General features: G+C 43.7%; 2 protein-coding genes across 5 annotated transcripts in view; one reads left to right on the top strand and one right to left on the bottom strand.

The window, feature by feature from the left end:
* Nucleotides 1–2,695, bottom strand: part of LOC119442690 (zinc finger protein 687b-like) — a 24,705-nt gene extending 22,010 nt beyond the window's left edge. The window contains 4 exon segments of the mRNA XM_037707658.2: nucleotides 1,834–1,944; nucleotides 2,008–2,065; nucleotides 2,132–2,287; nucleotides 2,436–2,695. Coding sequence (XP_037563586.1) covers nucleotides 1,834–1,944; nucleotides 2,008–2,065; nucleotides 2,132–2,287; nucleotides 2,436–2,596 — 486 coding nt within the window. The 5' untranslated portion in view covers nucleotides 2,597–2,695.
* LOC119442691 (DNA repair protein complementing XP-A cells homolog) lies at nucleotides 1,538–18,181 on the top strand. Of its 4 annotated transcripts, none has more exons than XM_049662318.1 (6): nucleotides 1,538–1,660; nucleotides 2,969–3,119; nucleotides 4,044–4,253; nucleotides 7,285–7,447; nucleotides 10,947–11,064; nucleotides 17,991–18,181. In XM_049662318.1, exons 2-6 carry the CDS (start codon nucleotides 2,989–2,991, stop codon nucleotides 18,140–18,142), a joined length of 774 nt encoding a protein of 257 aa, XP_049518275.1. In that variant the 5' UTR covers nucleotides 1,538–1,660; nucleotides 2,969–2,988; the 3' UTR covers nucleotides 18,143–18,181. The 4 variants fall into 4 exon arrangements, with proteins under 4 accessions (XP_049518275.1, XP_037563587.1, XP_037563588.1 ...); XM_037707659.2 differs by lacking the exon at nucleotides 1,538–1,660 and adding an exon at nucleotides 1,753–1,889 and having other exon boundaries at nucleotides 2,986–3,119; XM_037707660.2 differs by lacking the exon at nucleotides 1,538–1,660 and adding an exon at nucleotides 1,756–1,889.

The following is an 18,181-nucleotide window of genomic DNA, read 5'->3' as shown; positions in this document are numbered from 1 at the left end:
AGGTGTCCCATGATTTTCTGTAAGAGATTGTGACTTGTGCCATTGCTGGCACATATATAAATTGCTATAGAGGATATAAACAACAAAGGTGTGCCAAAAGCTCCAAGTTGTAAGTCAATTCCTCTGCCATTCACATGATGCAGTTTTGCAAAGTGTTGCCCCTTGTACTTCTACTTCAATTGTTTGTTCATCTCATGCTTCACACCGCCATTGATTTCTTTCTCGCCATCTTTTTATCCTCCTCTTTCTCATACAAAGGCATTTTACTGCGAAGTATCTCTGTAACCTCCTCTCAACACATGCATGAACATGCATCACCACTGACGTACATAATCTTATCTAACTTGACATGGTCAAATTAACTGCAACTGTTCCGAGAATGCTGATAGTTTCTACATCCACCTACACAAGCTCCTAATTGAAATACACTTCTTTTTTCGCTGCAAAAAGAGAATTAAAAGCTGCCACTTCAACAATCGGCTCTGGTATCAGTAAGAAACTGGTAAGCCGCGAAATGCCAAATTATTAGACATTAAAAGACGCTGCATTAAAATTGCATTTTCCCGACCACTACGAAGTTTAGCGAGGTGGCAGCTCCAGGATGTCACTGTCCAAGCTGTTTCAGTGCACTACAGCACCCATTGTAATCATCTGTTAAATATTTGTATGAAATCTTTAAACTTATGTGGTCCGCTCTTACATGGCAGCATGACTTGTAGAAGGCAAGTGCCACTGTCACATCATACTAGAAGGAAAAGAAAAACGCAACAGGTGGTTCATTTGCAACTAACCTTGCGCACGGGGTTAATCAATCGGGTATTCAACCTTGAGACAGTTGTAACATTCGCGATGCTGTTATTTGTCTTGGCTGCAACCGGAATTGTGCTCACTTTTTCCATAGCGACGGCTGCCACACAACCACACACTCGTGGATAATGCCGATTAATCGACAACAGGTACTATTCGGAATTCATGAGCAAGGTGTGTCCTACGGTTGATTACCGAATGCAATCACAACAGCTGGTGCATCGAGTGTGACATAAGTTTAAAGAAACGAGCACGATCGGCAGGCCAACAACTTGGTTCTTTTCTACTGCTGCAGGGGATGCGAGATGCAATGAAAGCGTGCAGCGGTAGCTCGCGCTACACTGATCGCGGAATTGCCATGTTGTAGCGAATACGTTCTAAAAAAAGCGCCAAGTGAATGGATCACTGAATGCGTATCGCGACAAAACTTCGCGCACTTCAAAATATGCCCACTGCTTGAGATCGCGCAAGCTGCCATGCGCGTTCCGCAGGTGGAAGCCTTGTAGTTGGCCTGAATACCTTGCCTCCTCCATAACGAGACAGGTGGTGCAACTAGTCGGTTGAATTAACGTTAGTTCACTTGGACTACGTGTAAATACGGCAAAACAAAAGTGGGCAATAAAGTAAATGTTTTTTACATATTTAACAATAAAATTTGTCTTTGCAGAAAGAACCGAACAAGCCAATACTAGAACACTCATTTTCCTCCTCTCTTTTAATGCCACAAACGCACATGCGCACTTAGGCCATCCTTTCTCTATGCTTAGGCCAACTTCGGCCTTTACCTTTCCGTCGGCCTTGGCCGTGGCTTTCCCAGCTATTTACCCTATGATTTGTCACCGTTAATTCGATGGTAACCTGCCTGTCCACTATCTTACCGCTTTTAAGGCAGCACTAATGCTTGACCAGCCAACCACGTCGTAATCGTTGGTGCGGTTAACGCAAGGAAATCCCGGTGTTCCGCGTACTTTCGTGTCGTGTAGTTAAATGGCATGAAATAAACAAGTCACCGAAAAATGAGCGAACCTGTCCTTCCATTGTAGTTCCACCGGCGACTTCTCTAGTAGCTGCTTTGGAGGACGGTAAGGAATTCTCCGTTTCTCCAGCACGTGAAGGCCTTTTACTTGCTTCAAGGGGCTAGACGCAAATCAAGCACCATGCGTTAATGCAGCGACAGTACATTCACCTGGCGTCACTTACCTTTTGCGGCGATTGCTCAATTAGGTTGGCTTTCGCGCTCTGCTTCGTCTTCAGGAGCCTGCATTACCAAAGCAATGTCAGAAAGTAGACATAGAAATTCAGAAAAAGGGAGATGCGCTACTACCTATTGTACTTCTGTGCAGTCTTGCTGCTCACATCAGGGAAGATGGTGGGGATGTAATTGGCTGCCCGCGGATCTTCTCCTTTAACGTTACCAACGAAGTGCCTTGAGCAGACCTTGGAGTTTTTTGAGGGTGACCAAGCTCCGTTGACGTCTTTCCTGCAGAAATCATGAGAGGCCCTTAGACCTTTCTTCGCTTGTGAGTGACGCTCGTTACGATTACGTACTTAATGCCGGTAAAAGCAGTACAGTTACGCAAGTTTTCCCAAGGCTCTGCTCAGATCTTTGCATAAAAGAAACCGCTCACCGGGCTAGTCTAATGTTGTCAATCCACTTGTTTTTGCGTTGTATATCGTGGGGTCTTGAGGGAAAGCCGAATAAGCGGATTTTTTCGCCAGTTTCATCGGTGCTTTGATAAGTGGCCGAACATCCAAGTACGCAGCACCTCACGCGACTCGCCTGTGACATCGGCGTTGAAAACGCTCGGCAGAAAAGAACCGCCCAGCCAATGTGCCACGCGGATCACGCGCTCGGTCACATCGCGGCTTCATGCAACAGCAACGATGCCCTACGGAAAGTACCCACCCATGCCGCCAGTCTGCGCGATCGTCGCTTCTCGCCGGCGCGCTTTGTTTATTCATTATAGCCTCCGAGCTGCGCAAGTAGCATTTAGTAGCGGCGTCCTCCTCTAGGATAGTATTCGCCCTTTAACAGCGAGGCGCTTAATAAACACGTTTCTGTGCGCAATCCGCATTTCGTGTTTGTTTACAAACTCCGCGGAGGGCACCCTGCATGGTCTGCAAGGTGACTGCGTTCCCTTTTTTTTTTTTTTTTTTTAAGCTGTTGACTTCACACAGGATATGGCCACTGCCAGCGGTGACACAACCATGCCCGAGCTTACAGAGGTGCAAAAGAAGGCTATAGCTGAAAAACGTGAGCGTGCCATTCAAATAAGGAAGGCCAAGTTGGCATTAAGAAGCATTACTGAAAGGTGAGACATTGTTTTGACACACAATGTATAAAACACTTTGTTTTCCATTTCATGTATTTCAAGCAACATCTGACTGTGGATGTTGTGTAGCTCTAAGTTTAAATCCCATATCACTTACCCTTCGATTTTGGTGCCCCTATATATATGGTATTCTTGACTACTATGACAAATGAGATGTGAAGACCTGCAAAAGGGTGGTGTGGTTCCTCAAAACGAAAACTGCTGTGGTGGTGTGACTGCAGTGGCAGTTTTCTATAGCTAGTTTTTTCCCGTAGCATCCTCAAGCAACAACGACAACAAAGGCATGTTGTTGCAGTAAGACAACAAAGGCATGTTGTTGCAACTTGCAGTAAGACTCCTGCTTGTGTCTTACTGCAAGTTGTGTATATTCTCTTCTAAGTATTTGAGATGAGCTTATGCTGAAACATTTGGGCTGATTCTTTTCTAACATTCAACACCCATTCTCAGAGATTTGTCACGGAGTGAGGTAGTCTGTGTGTGGGTGCCCTTTCATTTATTCACTATTGTGTGACAATTAGGTATGTTCAAATATGTTGTCATATGTCAAGAGATACTATGCATCACCTGGACCTGTGCACATATTGACATGGATGTAACTTCTTTCAGCCGAATAAAGCATCAGGTCATAGACATGTCCCACTTAAGTTTTCTTTTTCCTGCTTGCAGCAGCTTCATCCTGACATAGAATCCAAAAGTGTCCATGTACTGAGTTTAGGTTCCCGTGAGAGGACATAGGATGGTCACACTTACCTAATCTGAAGCACTCCACTATGACTTCTTTCATAGCCCAGGTTTAACTATTACAAATTAAACCTCATAATTATTATATTTGTTTTCTGTTCTGTTCAAGACCTCTCTTTCTTATGCACCCTTTTGAAAGTGTTCTTAATCATTTTTTTGCAGTGCTGGTGGCTCTCCAACGAAGCAGCAGCGAGTTGTCGACACAGGTGGTGGCTTTCTACTCGACGATGGTGCTCCCAGTTCACAATCGGTGCCACCACCAACAACAGTGGAGATGCCCTCGGAACACTCCACATGTGGTGATTGCGGCAAGCAGTTCTTAATGTCATTCCTCCTGGAGAAGTTTGCCTTGGAAATATGTGATAAGTGCAGGTAATGCTTGGTTCCAGAAAAAAAAAAAAAAAAGAAATGCTATTGCCTTACACTGGGCACCAGATCATGAGTAAATGCTGTGTAATGTTTTTGAAAGACAGATAATTGCTATTTAACAGGCAATTTATGTCTGCTGATAATTTGCTTCGTTTTTTTTTTTTTTTTTGCCTACATATACCCATCCGTGAAATTACTATAGTTGGAAGGGTGCATGGGAAGAGTTTTCCCGCTACGGTGCTATCTTCCAACAGAATGTATCTTTAACAGGTTCGAAATTGTATTGGGTTTGCTTGCACATTGTGGATACGAGCACCAGTTCCAATAACGTATAGATTGATTTTATAAAGTTTAGGTCAAGTACCATTAGGGTGGAAACGCAATGGACTTGTGGTGAATGAGAAACAGGTTTACCAATGTCTTCAAAAACCTTGTGAGAAGGAAAATAGTAATTAGTACTGTTAAGCAACAATCAAACTGAGTGTCATTTTGTTTTGAGGCTGATGTTTAACCAGTAGTGGCATTAGCTTACTGATATCTGCATATGCTAGGAGGAATTAGTGTTGCAAATGTGGCATACAGAACATGCCTAATATGATGTAAGTGTCAGTTTTTTAGACTGAGTTGTAAAGGTGTAATGAATGTGTGCATCATGGACGGCTCACCATAAATGCTGATCAGAAAGTAACAGGCGGATAGGAAACTTGATTGAAAATATCATGAAAAGAACAAAAACTGCACGAAATATGATATACATATAATTCATCTGGGGCATTTTTATATGATCTCGTGGCACTGAAAAAGAAGTGATGATTATGACAGTCAGAGAAGCAAAGTCACTGGGTGTGTGAATGGTAATAAAAGTAAAGTCCAACTGCTTTAATAAATTGACTCATCATGCAAGGGTGTGTTGCTGTGTATATAAGCATTTCAAGCTTAAAGTCTCTTAGCTTCTACTTGAGCCCATAGCTGCGGGCGCCAAATTGCCTTGAAGAAGTGCCTGTACAACTTTGACTGTCATTGCTGAATGTGACACATATAAATAAAAGATACTGGCACATAACAGAAGCTGGTGTTTCCTTTTACATGCAGCTGCCTTTTACATAGAAATAATATGCCTTAATTTGAATATCAGTGTAAATATAGCTATGTCTTGTGCCAGCAATATCTTCCTACCAAATCGGCTCCTTAAAGTGCTGCTGATGTGCACAATCAGCAGGTTTTATACATCTTTATACGAGCTACCTTACATTGAAATCTTAATTGCTTTCTCAGAAATTCTTCATTTTGGTAGCCATGTGAGACATTTCACTATGCCACTTCTTTGTGACTTGCAATTAAGGTTCAGCAAAAACACTATGCATATTGTGCCAGTAGCTGAATCAAAAGGCTGTGAATGGTCTCATCTTAAGCAGGCAGCGTGCTTTTCCTAAACCCTATGTTGCCAAACATTCTGCCACTTGACGTGTTGCCTTGACTTCTGACAGCAGAGGGCAGCACTGTCTTTTGACTGAAGCAGTCACTGCACTTCAGTAGCGCTCCTCAGTGATTCAGCAGCTAACATTTTGGCATCTGAAAATGTCCTTCAAGCGGCTCCTCACTGTAGGAATCACTGAGATGCATTATTGAAACACAGTGGCAGCATTTTGGGGTGTGCTAACATTTAAAAATACGGAAGCCTTTGAGCTTGAGGGTGCAAGTTTTTGTTATCAGGCCTCATTTAACATCTTCTTGGGAACTCTGCAGTCAAGGTTGTTCGTGAAGCAACTCCTCACTGTTGAAATTGCTGTGGTGCATTATCAAAGAACAGTGACAGCTACAATCAAGATTTTCTGATTGTTTCGAAGCAGTCAACACAGCAGTAGCCCCACGGTTCCTGACGTCATACAACACATGCTAAACTGGCAGTCGCTCTGGGTGGGAGGGGCGCAAAGGCAGCGATTTCACATTTAAATTTCCAGTCAACATGTGTTTTGAGAGCCCTCGTGTGTGTGTGTGTGTGTGTGTGTGTGTGTGTGTGTGTGTGTGTGTGTGTGTGTGTGTGTGTGTGTGTGTGTGTGTGTGTGTGTGTGTGTGTAGTGGTGGTGAGAGAGAGAGAGATTCATAAACTGAGAATAGTTGGAGGACCATGTCATGGGGTCCTTTAAGGATGACTGTTTTGTATCAGTTGCGTCAGCAGCTTTTTTACTTGATGAATAAGAGCATAGAGTTTCATACGATAATTACTAGAGGCAACTCAGGTGCTAGTGTCTATAGGAGCTGCAAGCGGGGCAGTCCAGCCAGCATGGGAATGATGGGTAGTGCATGAATTTGTCTAAACTTCATCCTTCTGGCTTTAGACGGCTTTGTGACTTTCCAAACTTGTCATTTTCAACAAAGTACTGTATAATAAATAATTAAGTAAACATTGTTAATTTTTTCCGATGGCAGGGATTCGAACACAAGACATCTAACATAGAGGCATGATATTGGAACCATTACACCAAGGACGCATGCTTCGACAAGCGGCATAAAACGCCCAAGTTGAGACGCATGGCGTGTCTCAATTTGATCACCTCGACAGGCTGAACTACTGCAATTAGTACCGGTTGTGGTGTTCACAGAGTCTTGTGCACTTAGAAAAGTATAGATTGCGCTCAAATTTAGGACAATGAAGGCAGATAAACCATAATAAACAAAGCCGTTAGAGCATTTGAATCCACAAGCACGAAGATCGGACAAATCCATATACTACCGATCATTCTCATGCTGGCTGAACGATTGCAGCACCAGAGTTCCCTCCAGTAATTATTGCAGGAAACTCTATGGACAAGAGTCTTCATTATGGATGTTGAAGAATCCCACCTGGCATGGGGAAACCCGGGTTCCATGTTGCAACGTCTTTAATGCCCTGTATGGTGAGCTAGCATATGGAATCTCAACTTGAACTCTGAATTTTTTTGAAAATGCCATTTTCCGCAGTTATCCCTGCTAAGCAGATATCAGTGTCAGGGAAATTTGGAGCCTCAAGCATGCAATATCTCAACTTTTGCAGAGACAAGGAGGACAAGCACAAGCTTGTTACGCGAACAGACTGCAAGAATGAATACCTGCTCAAGGACTGCGACCTTGACTTAAGGGAGCCACCGTTGAAGTATATCCTCAAGCCTAACCCACACCTTGCCCATGGCAACATGAAGCTCTACCTGAAGTGCCAGGTAATGCTCAACATACTCAAAATATGTGAGAGAGAAAATTTGCATCTCAATTAATTGTCACCAGAGGGCTACAGAGAAAAGAGGCTACAGAGGCTACAGCTGGACTTCACATAAGCAAAATGCATAGTACATCATAGCACAATAGTCAAACTTACTGCTAGGCATATGCCTGTGTCACATGGACACTTTGAGCTTGCAAATTTTTACAGTTACTGGTTTCAAAGGCCAGCAAAAGTGCGTGTGCAACATCCAGTTTGGATGCAGCTGCTTTACCCTGGTTTTGCAGGCAAAGTTGGAGAGATTAATTGTGTAATTAGTTATGTTCATCGGTCACTTGAATAATTCAAGGCTCACAAATTTATTAACGTTAGTTCTAATGGCAGTACTCACCAAAGTAGTTTGTCCAAAGGAGCTGTTCCCTTGAATACATTGCTTGTAAAGGTGAAGCTACTTGATGAGAGTTAAATATGATCCTAAGCCAAGAGTGATACGATGGTTGGATTAAATATGCACTTGCAGAGGAATGTTATATTATGGCCCGTAACGATTGTTTTATGATCACTCTTATTCACGTAATAACCTTATGTAATCACACTAGCCACTTTATTAGCACAGAGTCATTACTCGCGCATTGTGCTACATGATAGTTACAAGATGTTGGCAGTCTGTAATACTAGTAAACCTCGTCATTATTCCGATATGTACTAATCTTGATTTGTGGTATACAGGAAATGATATAAAAACAAACATTAGGTGGAATTATGTTACATTACAGTTCTGAAGGCTCTCTGCTATCAAAGCCAAAAGATAACTTAGCCATTCAAAAATCTGCACTTGAAGTCAGCACCTCTTTTACTCGGTTTCCACTGTTTGTTAACTGAGGAATACATACGACATTTGTGCATCTTGCTCACGACATGCCTGTGGCATCTTCTTCCACCCAAAGCTGCCAAAATTGACTACACAGAGCAGGAAATCTATACTGCTTGGACACTCTCTGAGGTGATGCTCTGACACTATTGAAAAGACTCCTGAGAATCTCATGGAGAGGGTGACACAGCTGACGTGTCGAAGGGTGCCAGGAAACAGTCACAACCACGTGAACCCAACAGACAGCGAAGCCAGGAAATTAAGTGTCCTTTTTAAATATAATAAAGAAAAGGGAAATGAAAGCGGCTGAAGAGACAACTGGAGGCCTACATTTTCCACATTACTCTTGCAATGCTCTACTATTAAGTGACCGTCCTCCCTTGTACTTCAAAAAAATATTTTGGGGTTTTACATGCCGAAACCAGGATTTCATTATGGAGGCACGCCGCAGTTAGGGACTCCGGATTAATCTTGACCACACGGGGTTCTTTAACATGCACCAAATGCACCGTACACAGCCGTTTTTGTATTTCACCTCTATCGAAATGCGGCCACTGCGGCCGGGATTCGATCCCACGCTTTTGGGCTTAGTAGCGCAACACCGTAGCCACTACGCCTCCACAGGGGGTCCTCCTTTATACTTTCTTGAGCATTTGTCTGTGTACTAGATCTGGCCCTGAGAGTGTTAGGCAATGCCACTCACAGCCATGGCGGCAGATGTCGAACTTATTCAACCACAGGCAGCATGTAATATGTTAATGTAGGAGCAGCCAGCTGCCCAGTATACCCTCAAGTGCTACCTTATGGCATCAGAGCTGTCAAAGTTGAGACCCTTGCAATGCAGTGAGAAAATTGAAATTCACTCAAGTGTGCGACAAATTACACACTCGGAAGGAGTCTCCTCCCTCCTAGTGCCAACGGAATGGTGACATAGTCAAAATAAATCAAGAAATCCTACAATAAGGGTTGTTGGACCAAGCAAAAGGTTCACAACTCAAGAATGTGCACACAGGACACATGTGAGACCCCACGATAAGAGTTGTGTGCTGGGCAAGCTGGGAACATAAAAAGCAGAAAAGTTGAAAAGTCCACATCAAAAAATGTAAAGGAACGAAAAAAAGAAAAGTTGCAGAACCCATCTCACGATGACTGTTGATGGTAATGCGTTGGCATTGAATCAAAATAGCGGCACAGTGTATTGCCACTGTCAAAACGAATTATGTATGAGGTGTATACTGCAGCAGGGGTCCTCTTTCACGTTTCCCTAAGAATACTCAGCACCATCTAACACAGCCGCCGTGAAGCCTGCGCGTGGCCTCCGAAACACATGGCGCGCCGGTGCATGTGAATGCTGAAAAACGCGTCATGCGGCAACCGGGCTCCTTTCTCGCACTTCTTTCTGGACTCACTGCGCCATCCAGTGGCACTGCCGAGAAGTGCGCACGCAACCTCAGAGACAAGAAGCGTGGCACGCTGGTGCCTGCGAATGATGAGAATTGTTTCGTCGCTTGCCACGCACTCGGTGGCGCATACTCAGTTACCCAAGTTGGTGAGAGGTTCATTGAAAAGCGGCACATACCCAATGCATTTGTGGCGCAGCCTACTAATGCATCGGGTTGCTGTCCTTGAGGAACCCTTGTGACGTGGATTCGATTCTGGTCTGTATTGCGGAAATTTAAGGGATCTTTTTTGTCATTGTAGAGCGGCACATTCCCAGTAGCGCACACTTAGTTACCCAAGTTGTCGTCAAAGACTTACTTCGAAGAGCGGCGCACACCTACCGATACACACCCAGTGACCCAAGTTGGCATCAAAGAGGTTCATTGAAGACCAGCACAGACTGAGTGGCATATTCCCAGTGCTCCAAGTCGATGTCAGAGAGTATCTTCGAACAGCAGTACATACCGAGTCCCGCATGTACAGTGACCCATGTCGGCATGAAACGTGTGTGTAGAAGAGCGGCACATATGTACACATTGACACATACTCAGAGACTCAAGTTAGTACGATGGTTGGTTATAAACTCTGTTTCCTCAGCAGAGCAGCCATTCGCCCATGGACTACCCATTGGCCCAGGTAGGCAGGAAAATGGTTAGATACCGACATACAAACATAGATAGATATATAGATACAAACATACATGCTTACATAGATAGCCCCCAGAAATTGCATTAATAAAGCTTTCATGCCCATGCAGTCTTTAATCTTTCATGTCTCAGCATTTTCTTATGTAGAATTTTTACCTTTATTTCTGCTTTCTTGTTCCAAGTGTCCCACTGCATTGGTGCAAGGCGTGCCAGTTTTGTATATGTGTATGTGGCATTGAACTAAAACCTTTTAAGTGGCAGTACTTTGTTCCTGTCTGTTGTGTCTTCATCCTTTTTGAATGTGTGCTGGTCAGCTGAATGCAATACATTGCCAGCTTTTGCAGTCGTACATTCTTTCAGGTTAATCAACTGCTCTTGCTCAAAGTGCATGATTGTCCTCTTGTGTAAGATTTTCTGCTACCTTTGACTGGCCACCTGCCGGCATGAACTTATGCCACTAGGCAAGTTTTATCGATTAAAAATATGTGAAAAGCAAGCTATATATGCCTCATGCTCTGCTTGTGTAATCTTGTGCTTCTCAGGTTGAAGAGCGGGCGATAGTGGTCTGGGGATCCCTGGAAGCCCTAGATGAGCAGCTAGAGAAAAGGGATGAAGAGAGATCGAAGAGAAAGCGAAAAGCGTTTAATAAACGTGTCAAAGGTAGGCAGCATCCTATGTTATTCTTGGGAACCCTGTGTCTAACTTCTTCCATATTGGAACTTCTCTTCGTGCGCTCAAACCTTTGCATTGCAGTAATTTGTGGAATGTTTTTCAGTTGCATCAAAATTGTAAATAATAGGGCAAACATGGGACAAAGTGGGAAACGCAGACATTTCATTCATAAAGAGCCTTGGCCTTTAACCCCTTACGCCCCCCCCCCCCCCCTTTTTTTTTACTGCAATAATGGCTCATATTTCCGACATGATATTCATAATAACATGGTTAGAACACAGAAATATGTCTGCAAATATTGTGTGAAATCTAATTCAAAAAAGCGATGGTGATGGAATGTCTACTGGTGTCTATGTTGTGAGGAGGGCTTGTCATTAGCCAAAAGAAGTGATTATCACTGTTGATGTGCTGAGGTGTTCAAGATCCTAGAAGTGGTTAACCGTTTCCATAAAGATGAAGAACCTACTACTCCTTCAGCCATTTTTATGGAACTACAGTTGTACCTCATTATCATGTTCCTCTCTGATATGTTTTTACAGTTGTAAAATCGCTGAAGCCCAGCCCCCGTGACGCTAAGAGCATAGCTCTTAGATTTTTACGCAGAATTTTAGGACGACGACGAAACACACAAAATGGAAGCCACAAGCGCTAACTTCCGACTAAAATCGAAAGAGGGTGGCTGTCATTTGTTACTTGCACAGAGCTTCACATCATCTTAAAAATATTAGAGGTAACACTGACGGGGAAGTCATCATGTCTGCCCCAGATAAGTTGACCAGACTTTGCAAGATGATTTCACTGATAGTGAAGCAAAAGAAAGCATAAAGCACAGGAAAGCATAAAGCACAAGAAAGGGTTTGTAACCTGCGTTGAAGGCATAGTATACCTAATTCCACTGTCCTGTGGCAGAGTGTATGTCGAGCAGACCAAGCGATGCCTAAGTTAGTTTAAATGAGGACAGCAATAATGTGAAGAAAGGAGGAGAAGGTCACCTTACGTCTCATTGCCGCAATAGTGAGTATGCCCCATATTTTGACAATCCTGTGGTTGTGTTCTGCAACTGAGATTGCTGCACACACATGATTGTCGAGGCAGCAGCAATGATGAGAGACGATTGTGAGTGCGTGAGCTCACCATCAGTTTTTTTATCTAAAAAAAGAAATTGGCTTTCTCTATGGCAGATGGTGATAGCTAAATATTAGTTGATATCGCACACATGCTAGCTCTACTGTGCGATTGGTTGGTTTCTTAGTTTATTTTCTTCTTTCTTGGGTGTTCCTCTGTGTACTTAATAAAAGTGTCTGGCATTGAATTTTACTTGGAAGTTGTCGCTCGCACCTTTCGTTTTCTGGGTTTCAATGTTCTCCTAAATTTATGCACTAAATATCATAATAATTATGGAGTACCAACTAGCCCAAACCAACGCTTTGCTAAGAGCGTGTTCAGCATCTTCATAAACTAATTTCACAGCTACTACATTCTGTTCCTGCTTGCCTTTTAACAACATAATAGATGTATTCTGCATTATATGTGGACAGAATCGAGTGAACTAAGGGGCTCAATTTTTGGTGGACAGTGATCCAAGCTAGCAAAAGATTTTGTTTTGCTTGTGCAGGCCAGGGGACGTGTACTGTTCATTCATGTCTCAGCTTCATGAAGTTACATTAAAAGGTGTCAAGAATCTTGTAGATGGAATTTAGCTGAAATGTGTCATGGTGGCTCGTGGCTGTGGTATCCATTTGTCGAGCACAAGGTCAAAGGTCTGATTCTTGGATTTAGTGACCAAATTCTGATATGAAAGGAACGTAGAAATCCTCATTAAATTTAGATGCACGGATCTTAGACAGTGAGAGCTCACCTGAACTCTCTCCGCGAGGGCATCCCTCACAGCCAAACATGCAGCTATGTGACATACACCACCATCAGTTAAATCAGTTAATTGAAATAGCTCCTAGTTTTGTTGATTTGGGCCCCAAAAGAGGTAACCTATACATGGTACCCTCTTTGGAAATTTAGCCACTAGACCATCAGTACTGAAAGAATAGTTGTTCACCAGTGGTCAACACTCATTCTTATGCATTAGGGAGATAATGCACTTGTGAGGGAGTTAACAGAATCATTTCATTCGAATGAGCTAGAACATTCAATGGATGATGAACAAGTAAGTCATAGATGGTGACACCTATCTTCCTGATGTTTTGTGCAGGTGTATACTCTTTCTTTTTTTACAAAGGTTAGCATTTGTTGTATTGAGTCTCTGGTGCATTTTGCATGTCTTTCGCTAAGCCCTCATTTTTAATGCTGCTATTTGTGTGTTATGAGCAATCTAACCAGCCCAGAAGAGATAAAGGCATACCATAATGGGTGCAGGGGATGTTTGCCTGGCCATACGCCTAGCACATTACTCCAGGTGACAAAGGTGATGCATGAAATAGCCCACCTATACACAGTGCACGGGCACACAACTGTCATGATGCCAAGCCAAGCAAAGCTGGGTCCTGCTAACACAAGACAAGGCAGCCAGTGGCTGGGAGCCATGCAGTTGTAATCGTAAATTGTACCAGTGAATCACCAATTCTGTTCACCATATGAGATGGTGTCAGAAGTGGGATTAAAAAAGACCACCAAAAAGAGTTACCAGAAGAGAAAATGCAACTAGAACAAGGACAGCGAAACTGTGGCAATGTGAGGCGAATTTTTAAAACTACAATGGCTGAGCGTGTCCTAAAGGCTCCGAAGCTGCTTAACGTGTTATCCCAGGCACCCAATGCTTGGAAAGACTAGCTTCAAAGCTACAAGTGGTACATCTGTGCAACTCCACAAGAAGCCTTGAGAAGTTCGTGTAGCGAACTTTATGACTGATCAGGCTGGACATGCAGGAACATATTGCAGATGCTCCCGCTGAGTGTAGCAGAGAAGACCCAGAGGCCTCTAAGCGCAGTTTCAAAGACCGCGATGGTTAATCATGTATACTGAAGGTACCAGTTTAACCAAATGACACAGAAAGAAGGGTAAAGGTTTAATGTATTTACCATGGCTGCACGGCTACAAGCAAAGAAACGCTAGTTCGGCAAGTTGACAGATGAGCTCTTGAGGGACCACATCCCTGTTGGCATTATCAATAAAGATGTTTGAGGGTGACTGCTGAACAACCCGACTGTTGGCCTACAGAAGGCTGGAGACCTGTGCAAGACCAGTGAGCAAGCATCGCAGCAGCTCAGACATTGCTGAGGAGACCAAGACAGTGGATGTACTCACGAAGAAAGCAAACAACCTAGGAAAATCCTTTTGTAGTGCTAGAAGAAAAAACGTGGAGCGAAAGGGAATTAACGAGAAGTTAACAGAACCAACTCCATTTCGCAGCCATGGGTAGTAAAAGAGAGAGGCTTGATAATGATCAGCATTGACCTAGTAGAATTGAACGAAGTTCTTATCAGGCAACATTACCAACTGAGGACACTGGAAGAAATGCAAATCAGAAGTCCCCTAGAGGTTCACTTCTGCTAGACCTGAAGAAAGGATTCTGGCAAATGAAAGCGACAAAATGCACAAGGAAGTATCTAGCCTCCGGTACACCATGGGGAAGACAGATACTGGTTCAGGAGAGTTCCTTTTGGCATCGCAACAGCACCAGAGGTTTTTCCAATAAGTTGTCAACAAAATTCTGGATAAAATTTCAAGCACCATTAATTCACTAGACTACATCCTGGCATATGCAGAAACAAGCGAAAAGCTCGAGAAGTACAATCATTTCAGTAATGATGGCCATGAAGAATGCTGGAAGAGAGGCAAGTGAGTTCACTCCTCACAGAAGGGCATGCAGTTTTTGCAGAAGCTTCCATAAGCCAAGGGGATGTTCAGCATATGGGACCCAGTGCAACAAATGCAGATAAATTTGGGCACTTTGTGAACATAGCACGGCGCCGTTCAAACAGTTAGAGAGCTGTACGAAGTCAACACCATTGATGACCAGCAGGAAACAGAAGAACTGTATGTTTCGGAACTAAAAATAAAAAGCAGCAACGCAGTGTAGCCGAGGAACATTTCAGCAGTGGGATCAAGGTTACAATGAAACTTGACACTTGACCATAATGCAATGTCCTCCCATACAAGGATGTCCAAGCCATGGGCATGGGTTCTCAAAGTGGGTTCCGCAGGCCCCTCATCGGGGTTTCGCGGGCAACTGTTAAATTTTCCGTGGTTCCACGCTCGCCAAGTGGCTAAGACGGCGAACGCGAGGTGCGCTCAATCAAAGAACCTCCATTACCCATTCCCGAGTGTCAAAAAGCACATCACAGTGCGTAACAGAAACGCGCGAACTGCACAATAAATCCGCCAGCCGCTTGTAGCCACCCAGCCTCTGAAAACGGGCAGCGCGCCTTTTGCACTTAAATCTCGGAGGCCGTAACTTACCACCATGTCATTTCGTCGTGTGTAGATCGGGGCCGAAAGCGTGCATGCTGATGTATACGTCGGAGGATTACAAAAATAAATGCGCGGAGCACCGCAAATGCGCAACGCAAAAGAGCAAAAATGGCGCTAGCGTCCGACCGAAACGAAGTGGCGGAGTCCGCATCGCCATTTGCCTTCAGCAGAAATCGTACGTGAAACGTGTCTGACAGCAACGCCGAAACGCCTTGTGTCTAATTGTGCCCTTAAAGTCTTTATTCTTGCGTTTATCGCTGCACATAACACCGTGTTGACGGCTGGCCGCGTGCCTTTATAAGTGCATAGTCGCCATCCATGATCGCGTCGATGTATAGCAACCGCGGTTTCGTCCGCACTTGTTGCAGCAAACAGTAGTTTCATTTTGACTTGGTGCGTGCGTCGGCCGCAAGCCTTTAGAGCCACAAGGTCGCCGTCCATGCTCGCATCGATAGCGGCCGCGGTTTCGTCCGCGGTGGTTGCGGCAAACAGTGGTTTTGCTTTGATTCAGTGCAAAGCTGTCGAAGATGAAGCGCACCGGCTACATCGCAATGGACGAACGATTTGTTGGTGACCACATCACGGGCGACAAAATAATCGGGATGTGCGCATGGTAGTGAAAAGCGTGTCTCAGATGACGCGTGCCGCAGCCTCGCTGCGAGCGCTATATAATCACTCACGAGATGACGAGAAATGCAGCTTCCACACTGCTCTTGTGCAAAATAAAAACATGATTTCCTGATTCATTCAGTAAATAAAAGCGTGTTGACATTGTAAGCATTGTTTATTGTTTTCTTGATACCCTTGATAATTCAACATTCGGTTAATTCGGAAAATTTTTTTTCGGTCCCGTGAAATCTGAATTAACGAGGTTTTCCTGTACTTAAAGTAGAGTCGGCACTAATTTTAAGACCTCTTGTGATGAAATGTTATAATTAAGTGTCCCCTGCGATAAGCACTGAAAGCTGTCATTCTTTCTTGGCATGGTGTCTTTATTGAGATGCTGTCTTTGCTCATAACGATTGCACCCAGTTTGGACCGCGTGTGTTGCACGTTGCCATCAAAGTAGCCTGCCGACCACCACCGTTGGCCCCAAAGATGTTGTGCGCTAAGCCTAGCCTATAGGGGGGGGGGGGTTCATTTGCACTTCATGGAGCTTAGCAGGGTTCCCTGGGACCCACATGCTTGAGAACCCCTGGTCTAGTGCATGCACGTGTTTTCGTCACCAGTTAAAAGACTTGCCACATATAGCAACCACCTGATTCACATCCCTGGTGAAGTGAAGGAGATGTGCAGAGGGCAAATTGGCATTGCCTCCCTGTAGTGTGTGGTCATTACAATATCCGCTTTAGAATCTAAGTTTCAGACTTATTGCTTTCCTCAGTGCAGTGGTCAACTGTTGAGTCGCAAGCTAAAGTGAGAATTATTCGTTCCGATGCAAAAAGTTTGTGCAGGAATCATTCAGGATTAATTGTATGAAGGAAAAAACTGCATGTGATGTGATGCATATGGCTTCATAAGCTGCATGGTAAATAACGGCTGTCTTAAACAAAAGAAAAAAAGAGGCATGTGACCTGTGACGGGTTCTTGTGCAAGAGGCCTACAAGTTTCATTATGTTGTACTTTTATTTATTTATGGATGCAATGTCATTCTTTAGTAATGAGTACCAATACAAGGGTCAGGCAGATGTTGCCACAATCCGGCATCATGGAGAGCTGTTGTGGCATTTCAAGGTAGCATTGCCATTTGTGTGTCATCATGCCATCTGACAAACCAAGTCTGTTTTTTTGGTATCCTACAAGTGTGATCTACCAGTTTAGCCTGTCTTAATCTCGTATTCTCAAGCATTCCTTCGCTAAACGCTCCACTGCAACTCAAGAAGATGGATGGCAGTGTCACTTCTCTACAGAAGTAGTCACTGCACTTCATTGATTTTCCAGGGCAATTCTTGAGAAGCGCAGTTTCTTCAGTCGAGAGGTGGCGCTGTGCTCAACTCAGTGGAGTGGAGCAAATGTGTTGAGGATCGTTTGAGAACATAGGGATTAATATTTTATTATGTGTCCCTCTAACATCGAACTATTTCCTCATGCACTTGTTCATTACGTGCTTTCCTTAGCCTGAATAACCAAAAAGTTACAGTTGAATGCCCTGAAGCTGCACAATGGCTTAGGAGGGATGTCATAGTGGAGTATGCCAAATTAATTTAGACCATCTGGGGCACTAAATTTCAAATACATGAGCGTTTTTGCATTCTGCCGCTTTCGAAATGTAGCCGCTGCAGCTGGGAATCTAACCCTAAACTAAGGTTCAATTCCAGGTCACCACAGCCACAAGTGACACAAGCAGGGGTTGCACTAAAAAGAAAACGAAATTTTTTATTGCAATTTAAAGTGTATAACAGGAATGCACCAGAAATTGTAGAACATGGTGCATGTATGGCGTTTGCATTAAATTATTATTATTTTTTTTTTATTGCCTTACATTGCAGAGCTGAGGATGACCGTAAGAAGCAGTTTGTACCGTCCACTTGGGCAGAACCACGAACACAGCTATGGACCCGAGTCGCATGATTCGGACAACGATGAATACTTCAAAATTTGCACCAGCTGTGGGCACCGAATGAGTTACGAGAAGATGTGACATTTTTATACAATAAACTTTATGTACATAATGTTAAAA

Source organism: Dermacentor silvarum, chromosome 2, assembly GCF_013339745.2.
Source record: "Dermacentor silvarum isolate Dsil-2018 chromosome 2, BIME_Dsil_1.4, whole genome shotgun sequence".
Lineage (NCBI taxonomy): Eukaryota > Metazoa > Arthropoda > Arachnida > Ixodida > Ixodidae > Dermacentor > Dermacentor silvarum.
Note: the sequence above shows the minus strand (reverse complement) of the source record. Positions and strands in the feature narration are given on the sequence as shown.

Coding starts and splice junctions, on each gene's coding strand:
- LOC119442691 (XM_049662317.1), top strand. Junction 4,254..7,284: donor GAAATATGTGATAAGTGCAG/GTAATGCTTGGT, acceptor CAACTTTTGCAG/AGACAAGGAGGACAAGCACA. Junction 11,065..17,990: donor GTTTAATAAACGTGTCAAAG/GTAGGCAGCATC, acceptor CTTACATTGCAG/AGCTGAGGATGACCGTAAGA.